This window comes from Hippocampus zosterae, chromosome 1 (assembly GCF_025434085.1).
Source record: "Hippocampus zosterae strain Florida chromosome 1, ASM2543408v3, whole genome shotgun sequence".
Taxonomy (NCBI): Eukaryota; Metazoa; Chordata; class Actinopteri; order Syngnathiformes; family Syngnathidae; genus Hippocampus; species Hippocampus zosterae.
Genome location: NC_067451.1, coordinates 33,662,083 through 33,676,488, shown reverse-complemented (window position 1 = coordinate 33,676,488; position 14,406 = coordinate 33,662,083). Strand labels below are relative to the sequence as shown.

Genomic DNA, 14,406 nt, shown 5'->3' with positions numbered 1-14,406 from the left:
CTGACACTAAAGGAGTCGGTGCCTCACCAACCATGAACCTCACCGCACGCCACTGCTGTATATGTATTGCAACTGATCCCACTGACTGTACTGAGGCACAAAACTCTGACAATAGGGTATTGAAAAATATATTCAGGCATTATAATATTAAACAAAATTTATAAAGAAAGGATTTTTTAAACCATTTACACATGTGCATATAATATCTAAATTTAATCCCTGCCTCCACTTTAGAAACTATGGAGATTGCGATTGTTGTCTTGAGAGGGAAGAAATTTCATCTGTGCTGTATGTTCCACATACATCACATTTGACAATAAAGTTGTACTAGACTTGACTTAAATGTGCAAAGAATAAAGTATTCAAATGTCCTTGATAGCATCTGCTGTGTTGGGTCTGTCTCAGTGACAGACTGAGACTGCTGTTGTCTTTGACTCTGATCAAAACAGGTTGTCCCCGAGCGGCTACTTAATGAATTGCACCTTATTAAAAATATTAATTTCGTGTCTAAGCATTTTTCCAATTTTAAATGATCCTGCTGGCCTGATTGAACCTCCTGGGGGGCCAGTTCCGGCCCGCGGGCCGTATGTTTGACACCACATGATAAACAGTGAAACTCCTCTACAACGAAACCAATATGGGCGAAAATAGCCAACAGCGACTCCTACTGCTTCGCTCCGAAACTGCAACAGCAACCACCACACTGCTTTGCACATGCGCAGTAGTCCAGGAAGTATTTCGCTGCATTGCTAAAATGGCTACAAAAAGGACCTTTGGATGCCTAGCAGCGAAGACAAGAGCTCTGAAGCTGGAAGAGAGGTTAAAAGTGATCAAAATGAAAGACGGAGGAAGCAAAATAAAACACATTATCCAAGAAATTGATCTAAGTGCAATTGAATGCTTATCGTAAATTTTGCAATTTCTTTCCTTTTTTTTCTCTTTGCACAACTGCACATTGGCTATACAGTACAGTACTGTACAGTATGAAGTGTCTTTGGGATTAGGATTGCTTGATTTCAAAAGTCGTTGATTTAAATCAGATAAAAATTAACAAATCAATACTTTTATTTTCAGCATAATACAAAAATGGAAACGATTTTTGGGTGTTTTTTTTCTTAGTTTTGTATCATTAAATTTATTAATTACATATTCATAAGGCGTTACAATACTGTATACAGTAGACATATTCATTACAGTCCTGTTATGCTTCAGCTGCATTTTATACAAGTAAAGTTTGGAATATAATTATAGATATTGAAACTTCCTTTTTTTCATAAGAGTATAAATGACTTTAAACTAACAGACAAAGTGGAGTGATTAATATAAAAGGTGTATGTTAATGTTAAACAATAAGCAAATAAGTGTATGCTCATAATTATGCAATACGTGCAGTATTGGAATAAAAATAAAGAGTACACATATAAATTTTGTGTGTGTGTGCGTGTGTGTTTGCATCTCAGATAAAATTTGCTACAGTGAAAAACCCTCTGTTGTGAAAAATTTCTTGCTGCAAACATGATTTTGTTGTAGAGGAATACATACATATATTATACATACATATATGAATTTGATCAATAGTATATAATTGTATTCATATATTTACATATACACTCATACCTCGGTTTTCGACAATAATGCGTTCCAAAAGGCTATTCGAAAACCGATTTGTTCGAAAACCGAAACCACGCTCTTTTTAAAAGAAAATCTTTATTGAACACGTCTGCTCACAATGGAACGCTACACGAGGAAGCATCACTTCCTCGTGTAAGGAAGGCGAGAGGAGTCAAGTGGCGCATTCAAGTGCACTCAGTTTGGTCGAGAACCAATTTTCGGTCGTAATCCGAGGCATAAAAAACTCTAAATATTTGGTGTAAACCAATTTGGTCAAGAACAGAGACGTTCGAAAACCGAGGTTTGACTGTATGTGCATGTATACAGTATATCATTATTGAGGTACACTCACAAGAATGACTGAAGACAATGATTACAAGCTGAAAGGAAAACTTTATTCACAATTTACACATTGAAGCACTTAAGAAAAATCAAGTGTTGCCTGCCCACATCCAAATTCTTGAAGAACAATAACAACAAAAAACTGATCCTGATTTTATTGCAAGAAATAAAAACTAAGCCAGAAAAGTTAGCCAACATCTGCGCAAAGGCCTTTTAAATTATTATCTCAATAAAGGTTACACCAGTAAGTGTGAAACCTGTGAATGTGTGTATGTGCAATCTTTTGCTATAAACATAATTCGTATGTAGAACTCCATTTCCTTTACTTCAACTGGATGGAGAAAAAAAGCGTGGTTATCTTACAAGCTAGCAGCTAAACATGATTAGTATGGGTAGCCAAACGCTATGATTTTCAATTACAACAGTGTTGTTTTGGTCCGTCACATTTATCAGTGTAACACCACAATGCTAAGTGCTATTTTTAAAATATATTTCAACTTTTGAATCAAATAGTGTGGTACCATGATTCTAAATCACTTTATTTGTATGTCAAAGCAACATTCACCCTTATTAAATATTTACATTTTTGTCCCAGAAACAAAAAACACGCAATGGCTGGTACCTTGAAAAACTTGTAAATTGGGGCACTTGCACTGTCAAGGTACCACTGTAGTATGAATGGAAGCTAATAACTGAGTAAAAACGTTCTTACAACTGTAAGAATCGAAAGTTTGATCATTGGTTCAACTGAATATGACCTTTTGATTCAAATAGATCTAAAGGTGGCCTAGCTTACAGTAGTTTGTTGGAACGAGATGTGGCAGTTTCTCACACTATTTAGGCACGAGCTTGCTGTGTCAATCAGAAGGTGTTATTTTGCTTGTTTCATTGATCATCCCCAAAATCCCTTATTGTTGGAGGAACCGATTGTCTAGTGTGTTTTTGTTTTCACATCAACAGCAACTAGTCTGTAAACTCAGAAGCGATATGTTAGCAGGATACAGTATGTTAGCATTAGCGCACAATGCACAAAAAACCCCCAAAACAAACTGGAATACATTCGCTTGCTCTAGCTCAATTATCGATGAATGTATCCACGTTGTTCTGATGAGAAAAAAATGTAGCGTCAAATTAGTAAAAATTGTGGGAAAAGCCTGAGATCTACTGTGAAAAAAACTGTTTAGCTTGAGAACAATATTTCTCTACTTTGTCATTGAAATGTCAATTCACCAAAGAGATAAATGTTAATAAAGCACGGAAATTTGAAAATAAAGTAGAGTGATGGAAATAGCTATCGGGGCTATATTTCGGGTTGCGATTGATTTAATCAGGTAGTGATTGTTTATCTGTGATTGTTTTCCATTTGAGTCATTATTAAAAAAGGTCCTGAGGTTTATTGAAGGGGTTGGATTGTGATTCAATAACCTAAAAATAAAATAAGGATTTTTTCATTCCATGTCCAGATATTTTTCAATAGACATTTAATCAGTCATGTCAAATGTTGATTTTATGAACGAAAAGTCACTCTTTGGTTCAAATGTTTTTTGTTTGTTTGTTTTGCTTTTTGTAAATGAAAGGGAAAGAACCTGGAAAAAACCCCCCGGTTGACTCAGTTTTTGAATGATTTAAGATGAAGCAAAAGATACAGTTTTTGGTCCGCGTGGAGATCTCAAGTACTGTTATGAATGTGCAAAATTTGAACGCACTCTGAATGTACAGCTCCCTGTGTTCGGCGCACAAAAAACAAAACAAAACAAAAATACCATAATCAAGGACATCGGATGGAGCCTAAAGTCAAAATTCATCACAGAGAGTCTGGTAAAATTTGCAGAAGTAGAGAAAAAGTTAAGCAGACACCTTTACCATTAAAAAAAGGCTCCCCTAAAAATATTCAGTTTACAAACTCTGAAAGCGGCATAAGCACGTCGCAGGGTGAGTAGTAAATGCCAACGTCAAAGGCAAAAGTCGCAACAAGCCCAAAATATCCACAAGGACGATGTTACTTTGTGTATGACTGTAAACATTTAAAAGTCATGCTAGCTCTGGTTTGTCCATTTGTTTTTTTCACCTTGTTGATGCCGACATACTGCCAACATAACAATAGGCATCATTTTCTGTAGTCCTCGAGAATAACGAAGCAAAGATTATTGGCAAGTCCTTGAGCAGCGTGTCGTTACCTTCCCGTGGCTACTTAGCCGCTGTTGTTATCGTCAAAAAGAGATTGAAGTCCACTTTGGATTTTTGCCTCCAAAGAAATGTAAACAGCTCTGCGGTAGCCCCGTTGATGTCCAGCAGGAAGGATGATCAAGATGAAAACAAGTTCTTCGTGGTGAGAGAAAAATCCTGTTTTAGAGTTCAGTGGGTCTCGGTTTGCCTAGAAGATCAAAGGGAATTCAAATTTGTTAGTTTTACAGTCAAAGCAATGTTATGAGATATATGCTATGTGAAGGTTTGTAGTACAGTGCTATCTCTACTTAGGAAATTACCAGGTAATTGGTTCTGGAAGAAATTTCTGTCCTAGAAAATTTTGTAAGTCAAGATGCATTTTCCACGTAAAGGCCCTAATTCGTTCCAAGCCCACTCAAAATTCAGACATGTTTCCTAAAGCATAAAAATGCATTAAAATATGTAATAAATACATGTTACAATTAGATTATTGCACAATAATTGAGAGTTGTGCATAATGTAAAAAACAAAGAATAAAGAATAATTTTTTTTTGCCCCCTTGAGTTCATGTTCTCACTCAGAAGTGGTTTTTGCCTGGCGTTTTGTCAAGAACTTATCCAAGGACTTTGCTTTTGTCAGCTTTTAACAATCCTTCGAAAATATCCTAGGCAAACATCGGCATAGTGAGCGATCGCCCGACTGGTGAACACTTTTTCTGGGTGATTCCCATTTACGTAAAACTATCGGAACTCCTCATGGTACGAGGGGTGAATGACGAGGACGCTGCATAGACACACATCTACACACATAGACTCAAACTGAAGAGGTCACACTTAGCCAACGGGATGCCAGGATGATGCTCGATAACAGCCAATGGGAGAGCAGCAGTATGTTGCGTTCAGGAAACTCGGAGCTGCGAGTAGCAGCCCATACTGTATTTTTATTTTTCGTATCTTTAAATTTCTTTCGTAACAAGAGGCAATGTTTTCCTGTTGGAGCATTTCGTAATTTGAAAATTCCGTCTGAAGAGACGTTCGTAAGAAGAGGTACCACTGTACAGTAAATATGGACTGAGTCTTGCCACGAAGCGAAAGATCAAGATGAATTGACGCTGCCCCAATCTTTAAATCAATCATTGACAGTGTAACTGTAGCACAAAACAATGAAATATAATTTAGGATTTAGGAAGACTTCACCTGAAGCGTGCATATACTGTACACCCTCCTTAACAATGCAGGCTAAACTTTGCTCCTTGACAGCAAATACGACTTTCCCATTTCACCAGGGCTTTGGTCCCACCAAGTACAAACTTGGGGCATGACAGTGAGAGTACAAAAATAGCAACCACAAAAATTCCTTTTTGGGAAAAAGATAAGGATATTTTTCAACAAAAGAAATGTGAATTGGTCAGTTAAGGTAAGTTCTACCTCTTATTTAAAAAAAAAGTGTGTGCTCTACACACACACACACACACACACACACACACACGCACACACACACATTCTACTTACGGACTAATCTTCTATTCTGAACCAAGACCGACTACTTTGTCCTCATAAATCTGTTGTCCTTTCATTTTTTTCTCAGATTCATTCAAAAAGCCAGCATTGTCATTTGGCATGTACTGTACATCGACTCGTCGTTTCATGAGGCAAAAAAGTCATTTTAAGGAATCACTTTTGGCATGAAGACATAGAAATGGAATTGTTTGGGGCTCCAGCAAGAAGCAAATTGCTTGTTAAATGGCCGCATGAATGGCGCCGCCTCTGATAGTTTTATTCCCGCCTATCGATCCAAAACAATCAAAACTCATGTCATCAATCTATCACCTAATAAAATAAAAACACGGAGCGGACAACTCACCGTGCACGCCTTCATTGAAAACATACATTTTTTTTAGTTCCAGTGAAGTTCGTGGCAGCTGTGGAGGTGAACATGAAAGAATTAGACTTTGGCATCATATATCAAACAAGTGGCAATATTTGCTCATGAAGTTTGCGAGAGTAAACTAGATCAGGCTGTCAAGTGTTAAAAAGAAATGATGACTGTGAGTGTTAAAAAAAATAAAAATAAACGATGACTCTTCCCGGCCTCAATGGAGATTTTTAAAGACTTTAATTTGCGGTTAGGTTCACAAAAAAAAGTCAATTATTATTTGGACAGCTGTGGGCTCATAAGTCTTTCCTGACATTTATTCACAACTGGTATGAAAACAACGATAAAAGCAATACATGATGGAAATGACAAAAAAAGAAAATTCCAAAGAAACGATTTTGAATTTCTTGAGAATAAGGTTATCCTGTAGTGATCAAACAAAATATTCCTGGTTTTACAAAAATGTCAATTTATGAGAAAAAAGTCATAATGACACAAGAATATTTTGTAAAAAAAAAATAAAAAAATTACACCTGTTTAAAAAAACCAACCTTTTTGAATGTTTTTCTCCAAGAAACGATGCCACGCAAAAATGCACTTTTGTGATAACGCCAAAGCTAACCCACAACTAAAAGGAAAAATAAATACAGCACAAAAACTACAGATTTATCGCATCTTTTTATTTGTATTATTAAATTTTTGGGGTCAAAACGTGGTTCAATTGGCTACCAAAATAATATCTGCAGCTGAGTCCACGTTTATACTGCAGTTTTGTGAAGGCTCGTGCTTGTTTTCTCTTGGTAGCTCTTCTGCATTGCTTCCCAAAATTCAATACATCAGCATAAAAACACGATCGTTTTGGCCGCGAGTGGACACTTTCTCATTTATCTTTCCGACGTTAAACAGCGCCCAGAAATAAATGAGGGTGCACTGAGTCATACAGGATGCATCATTTGTGCGTGCGTGCGTGTGTGTGTGCATAATTCACTCGGAAATTTCAATATCGGCCATGTGAAATGGCCCTTCTGGCTTCATGGAACTCACAACACAACATCAACTTATATGAAATAAGATTCATGCAAAACAAAATAAAACAAAAGAAGATACTGCCCTCATGCAGCATTTCCATAAAAGGAAAATCAGGAAATGATTTTGAGTCACACCATGACGCCACTCTCGGGAGAAGAAACGCTCTAAAAGAAGCTTCAATAAAGAATTGAGGTGAGTTAAAAGACAGAGAGAAAAGAGGATTCATTGCAAGGAATGGTTAGAGCCTGCAATACTAAAGTATTATAACCCCCTAAAAATGGAATGTTATGAAAATAAAGGTTATGAAAGTACAACAAAATGTTTTTTTTTAATGTTAAAAGAATTTAAAAAATATTAAGAACAACGTCATACTCTTTTACACTTAACCCTTTCAGGGACAGCGGTTACTACAGTGGACAGTTTATCATAAAATTCTTGGAGTAGAAGGTTGGAAATTCGCGTTATTTTACAAAAACAAACAGTTTAAAAGAAAAAAACCCCAATGTTAAATCAATAATGTCAGGATATTTCACAACAGTCTGTTTTGTGACAGTAACATAAAACTTCTACATGAACATGTTAATTTTGCAGGGGAAAAAAAGGAGTAGCATCAGAAAATTCATATGAACAAAGTTGGGATTTTTGGGGGGAGAAAAATATGAATTAAGATTTTTATCATTTTTAAAAGTAAATGCAAGGAGCAAAATGTCATAAAAACATGATGAAAATTAAGTTAAAAGAGAAAACATTCGGTATTTTACAAAAAAATTGAAAAGAAGAAAATTTGAAATGTCAGAGCAGGACATGTAAAAGTCGGAATGTTGCAAGGACTGTATTTGGCATGTACGGCATATTGCAGGGAAAACAATGCACCTCATAAGAATGAACTCGGAGCATTGTGGAACCCCCCGCCCCCAAAACAAAACGTAATTTTATTCTACAAGGGGAAACTGAAATGTTGCATAAGATTAAATCAGTCACTGCCAGCCCAGTAAAAACAGATCTTTGATGTCTATGGCTGCAATGACGAAAATGCCAATGCGTTAAGGTAAGGTCATATTTTTAGTAAGAAAAACTGATTGTGGAAATGTTACGATCATGGAAGACTGAAACGGCTGATCCATGCTGGAAGAAGAGGTGCTTTTAAACCAAACAAGATGCTATCAGAAACACACACACACACACACACACACACAAAAAGTACCTGTCGGGAGCCACAAGAAAATGTGGGCTCTCGGTCACCAGTCGATGTGCCTCGGAGGAGCCGAGGCCCGCGGGAACCTGTTCATGGTATCGTATGTTGGGATACTGGCACAGGAACAACATTATTAGAAGCCATAGACGGGGGAAGAAAAAGAAAGAAAAAGGACCCCCCACCCCCATCCCACCAAAAAAGAAAAAACAGCACCTATTGGGATTAAAACAAGAAGCTCATTAGGCAAGAGAGCAAAACATGAAAGTGTCACCCAAACAGGCACCGCCACTGAAAAAATAAATCAACACATATATGATTTAGAATAAAATCCAAATCAAATGTGTTGATTGGAATGTTTTTAAATGTCAGTCTTCAGAGATTCTCTTTTTTTCAGTGCCATTGCTTTGTTTGTTTTTCCGCTTCCTAGCTTTCACGTTCCATCTTATTTTATTTTCACTCTGAAACTAACAAACAGAATTCATGCTACAGTACTTTATCGCTGAAAAAACATGTTTGTGACAGTATACACAAAATGTTGTGGTGTTAAAAAGCCTTTCATTTCCTTCAGTTTATAATTTCATACTCATTTTCATACCCTGCTTGTTGTATGATGGATTGTGCTAATTAAGACTAATAATGATCACATTTTTGTTACATGTTTTTCTCTCTGCTTAACGTTATGGGCTCATAGTCAACCGGTAAGAACAACAACAAAAAATCCAAGGCATGCAGTTATTTTGTTATTTTATGTGACATTAAAGCGGAAAAGAAAAGACGCACAATCCCAAGCGTTTTGCCATGCTTGCCTCTCTGGGAACAAAAGGATCAGGTGCACATTCATCGGACTTTGGCTGATTCTAAACGAGAGGAGACAATGATTTTGTGGCACACGTCATACGTGGCGTGCAGGATGTTAGTCCTGCAACGCCGCCACCTCGCAAAACATACGGCAGCAACCAAATTGAAGGATGGATTCACAAACAATTCCTTAGGAGCGCTTTTTTTAATGCTTTCCCTGCATTGGCATTTAGCAAAGCTGTAAGATACATGTCTTGGGAACATTCAGTATTGTACCAAAAAAGTGCCCAGTTCCCATACATTATTCAGGAAACAAACACAGTGCAGCTCAGCCTCTGGCACGCGATATGTTTGTGGCTCAACTGTATGTCAAACTTGCGTCAGGCATTATCGAGAGGGGTGAAATAAAATTACATAATCTTTAACCTTAACTAAATTAGATAAGTGCAGGTCCTGGATCGTCCGCTGAGCCATTTGAATCCCTCAAAAAATAAAGGAATAAATAAAATCTGATCAAAATCACGTCCAAGTTATGTGGTTGTCTAAATGGTTGACGGAATTGCGAAAAAACAAACAAGCAAAAAAGTGAAAATCTGACCTAGAGAAATACTATGTGGTCATCCACATAGCCTTAGAACCCTTCGTAAATCCCAGACAACCCACACAAATGCATCATTTCAATTCCGCAAATATCCAAATAACTCCGATAACTGTAGACTGAGGCTAAAAAAGCTATGAGGTCATCCGCATGGTCCGTTGAACCCTGGAAAAAAATAACTCCAAATTCAAAGCAAACCTAGATAAACGGGTGGTCACGCACAATCATCAGACGCCGTTGTCGGCTTTAAGGTAGGCAATGTACTTGTGTGGCTGCATAGTCTTTGAATGCCTCCAAAGTCAAAATGAAGCCTTATGAATACAAGGTGTCAATAGGGCTGTGCGTTTTTTGTCAGATAAAACGCTCGAAAAAATATAAGCTAAACCTAAATGTAAAATACAGTCCACTGGATAAAAGTTTGTGTGTGTGAGTGTGCTTGTGCGCATGCTCCCGCCACCGTATTGCATGCACTGGACTACCAACAAGCATATTTACCTGGTCACGGGGGGGTTTAGGATGCCTTGCGCGGGCTCGCTATGATAACCATTATTACCACTTTCCATACTGAAAACAAAACATTGCATACAAACAAAAACATGAAAGATGTGAGATGAAACGCGTGGCATGCTTCTGGTCCTTTTCATCGAGGGCACCATTTTCTTTTCTGTTATTTACAGCGGAGCGCAGTCAAGCTTTTGTAAGGTCGCGATTGCGAGAGCCCTTCAGTGAAAGCTAAGGGACACTTTTCACCCCATAAAACAGCACCAAGAATTTGTAGTAGTAAACAATTCAGCGGTGGAAAGCAGAAATGGGCGTTTCATGGAAAAATTAAAAAGACAATAATGTTCGATGGAATGCCCCAGGAAGATACCAGACTTTCCCGGATACTAAAGAAATCATGCCTTTGTAGTGTCTTTGTAAAGTGCAGATTGTAAAGAAGAAGAGGAAGATGCCAAAAGAAAAAAGAGATGATGAAGGGTGAGCTGGATGATGGGAAATAGTAGAAATGGTTATCACAAAGTAAAATGCCAAGTCCCGGAAACAGAGGAACTACGAAGAAGGAAGAAATAAAAGCGGGAAGAAAGAGTTAGGGTCAAACAAAAGAAGCCTGAAAACAATATCTCACTCAAATTTCATTCTCCAACTAATTCTGACTGTTTTCTGACAGTGCTGCGTGATTAAATAAATAAATAAATAAATAAATCTAATAAAGCACTCACTCATCGTAAACGTCCTCCGTGTCCATCCTGCGGTAGAACTTGGCCAGCTTGATGGCGAGTACAATGCTTGGGATGAGGAAGAGCGTGCTGCAGCCCAGACCCATCCAGAACACGTTCTGCCACAAAAGCATCCCTTAGGCATTACCATCAGCAAATTGAATTGTGCTTTGTCATACAGATGCAGGAAAGGGAACTTTTTCAAATCAAGATTTTGGGTGGAAAACAATTGGATGAGATAACAGACCCGCACCCCTACGAAAACTTGAATCATATTACAGTATTTGACAGCAGCATATTAATTTTCAGTCCCACAATATGTAAAAACAGTCAAATTCAATTGAGGAAACCATTTAATTTTTAGCTTTTATGATATCTGATATATTGGATACCATCGAGTCCACCAGGAAGCTGCAGGTAAAGATTTCCATTGTGTCCAGCACGTTGCTGAAAGGCTTGCACGGCGCCACCTCCAAGGCCAACTGCATCAAGGTGGCATAAAAATGACAGTGCACTGCATATTAATATAATTTAATAATAATGTGTATTATTAATGTGTTATTACAGTATTATGACTTACAGATGTCTTGACCCACTCTGTGTATTGATGGAAGTAACCCACAATGGTTGATGTGTATTTTGCACTTTCCTGAAGGGGAAAACGCATTAAAAATTGTCAATTATATTATCGTAATATGATATAGCATCTATCTGTAATGGGAGTCGTGATGGTACCCGGTCAATAAGATGTGTCACATTCTGGGAGATGAGATACTGGGCTGCATTGATGGCGTCCAGTATGGCTAAGACCTTGTTCTATGGACAAGAAATATGACATTTAGTTATCTGTTTGGCTGTTTCTTTGGCTTATTGCAGCACTTGATTGGCTTATTTGTTTGTTTCATTTTGGTAGTTTTATCTTTCAAAGGTTTTGTTCTCATTGGCTTCATACGACTCACATATGTGGCTTTTCTTCAACTAAAGTTCACTAGATTGACTCAAGATCTCTTGTGAGCGGAATTCGTTTGGATCGCTTGAGTGAACGCCGCTAAGGTAGCCTCTAGCTAGTTCCCATTTCTGTCAGGTTATGTATTTATTTTAACAAAGCTCTTTCAGTTGAATCTTTTGTGATGAGTGTTGTGTATCTATCTGTTGGAAGCAATGAGGTAGGGTATGGCCTGCTATTTTAGTTTATAGCTAGCTCTTGCCTGTTGAGTTGGTTTAACTCTTCACCGGTATCACGAAATTATTACTGATCAAAGGGCCCAATTATGACAGGGTATATGGTTGACTTACTGGCAGGTCAGAGGAAGTTCTCTCCAGGAACCTCATGCTCTGGTTCAGGGCGCTCTTCAACGGAGACAAATGAAAGAAAATCAAAGTGCAGCACAACTAACCATCAAAGCAAAAGGTATGCCCGGATTATGATGACTCAACAGAAACGATATCATCTCAAAAGTAACCACAATTGTCACATCACACATGCAAGATGATTGTGTTCCAAAATGAAAAGACCCTTGAGTTCATCATCCATTTACTAGACCACTTATCCACATTTGGGTAGCTGCTTGTAAACTCATGAGCTAATGAGGACAAGCGCTATGTATAAAATAGATTAATTTGGAAAAAAAAATTTCCACAAATAAATGGATGATGTACGTTGTGACTAATTGAGGCAAAGGCCATTAGTTGAGAGATTCAGGTGGTTTTGACACAATAAAATATGTGACCGTCACTTTCAAAGCGAAGGAAAGCAAAATGTCCAACTGTTGATTCTAAGTGGAAGCTTGTTGGCATTTTGGCCACAAAGTCCTTCAATACCACATCTTAAAGCCGTGTTTCCCAACCATTACTGAGCCAAGTCACATTTGACAGTCGAAAAATCCCACGGCACACCACCTAACAATCACAAAAAATACAGAAAGTACAGTGGTACTTGAACTTATGAGGGACCTGACTCAGCTCATTTTATTTTATTTTTTTGATGGCCAATGAACGAATGGGCAGCACCATGCCCATTTTTGACATTCTGTTATTATAATATACTGTATATGTAATTGACAATTTTGACCAATTTTCCTGCAGAAAATTGTGTTCAAATGTTAGTTTTTTGGGGGGGGGGGGGGCAATGTAACGGATTAATGACATAGGCATTCATTTCAATAGAAAAGGAGGATTTGAGATACCACATTTGTACATCTGAAACGTGCACACATCAATTGAAATTGTTGTGGATGGGAATCATTGCTTTGAAGGATATAGAGCTGTGCGCGCGCGCACACACACACACACACACACACACACACACACACACACAAACACGCGCGCGCACATGCACACACACACACACACGCGCGCACACACACACACACACACACGCGCGCGCACATGCACACACACACACACACACACACACACACACACGCGCGCGCACACACACACACACACACACACACACACACACACACTGTGACTGTATCCCTCTAAAACAGTGGTTCTTAACCTGGTTTTGATTGAACCCTAGAGGTTCGGTGAATCGGTCTCAGGGGTTCCACGAAGCCTCTGCCATGGAGGTTAAGACACACCTGACTCAACATGCCAATTAATTATGACAAGCCCGCTTGGCCATCGCTGGCTGCAGATGATCACTTTACATTGCTTGACCAATCAGTGCTGTGGGAAATTCAGTTCGTTCAGTAATCAACGTGTGACTATCATGATAGTAAGTCACATGATCAAAACAAACAAACAAACAAACAATGTTTTGATACATGCTAACTATTTCGAGTAAAACAAGAAAGTGGTCAGACAAACTATGTACAACCTGGATTCACATGCATCACGGAACGTGATGAGACTCCTATCTGCATGATTTGTCATGCCAAGTTAAGCAACTCTAGTCTCACACTGGCAAAACTGAGGGAAAACAGAATAGAGATGGGGAATACAGGAAAATATTTTTTTTCCTTTTTTCATTTTTTTTGTCTTGAATTTAAAAAAAACATCATGTTTTTATTTTTCTTCATTAATGAAGGGTTTGGTGAATGTGCATATTAACTGGTTGGGCTCGGTACCTCTAACAAGGTTAAGAACCACTGCTCTAAAACGAGGTACATTTTTTTCAGTTGTGCCATCAGAAAAACAGATACCACTCTCATAACCTGTTTACATCAAGCAGTGCAGTTCAGTATTGCTTGTATTACCTCCGCCAAGCACAAAAGCAGCGTTACACAAGAAATACACAAACAAGTGTAAATGTTTCATGGGGGCGGGGAGGGGAATTCACTGTATCGCAAATATTTACTGTCGCCTTACTTGCTCCCTGCACCACTTGTTGGAAACACGGCTTCCACATTGCACAAAGTAATGAAATAACAACAACAACAAAAACACAAGATGGACACACTTTTGTGCGCGCTTACCCTGGCTCTAACGTATTTCTTGACGATGAAAGTAGAAAACAAGCATAAAAAAGTAAATTGGAATAGATGGACTGTCTTCTTAAGAGAGGCTCACGGCTCATTTGGTACAGAGTGAAATGTAACAAAACTAAATTAAAAGAGGGAGGGGCTGCA

The 14,406-nt window shown here is 38.2% G+C and overlaps 1 protein-coding gene across 10 annotated transcripts in view; it reads right to left on the bottom strand.

The window, feature by feature from the left end:
- Positions 1 to 1,984: 1,984 nt before the first annotated feature.
- The window catches only part of prom1a (prominin 1a), a 77,895-nt gene continuing 65,473 nt past the window's right edge, over positions 1,985 to 14,406 (bottom strand). For 3 of the 10 annotated variants that reach the window (XM_052059142.1, XM_052059152.1, XM_052059180.1), the window contains 7 exons: positions 12,128 to 12,181; positions 11,567 to 11,647; positions 11,412 to 11,480; positions 11,224 to 11,313; positions 10,835 to 10,950; positions 10,110 to 10,178; positions 8,694 to 9,075 (listed from right to left, as the gene is read on the bottom strand). In XM_052059142.1, coding sequence (XP_051915102.1) covers positions 8,964 to 9,075; positions 10,110 to 10,178; positions 10,835 to 10,950; positions 11,224 to 11,313; positions 11,412 to 11,480; positions 11,567 to 11,647; positions 12,128 to 12,181 — 591 coding nt within the window. In that variant the 3' untranslated portion in view covers positions 8,694 to 8,963. Of the gene's footprint in view, positions 4,328 to 5,982; positions 6,041 to 8,227; positions 8,332 to 8,693; positions 10,665 to 10,830; positions 10,951 to 11,223; positions 11,314 to 11,411; positions 11,481 to 11,566; positions 11,648 to 12,127; positions 12,182 to 14,253; positions 14,272 to 14,406 lie in introns of those variants that run through there. The other 7 variants (XM_052059162.1, XM_052059171.1, XM_052059190.1 and 4 more) reach the window with 6 other exon arrangements.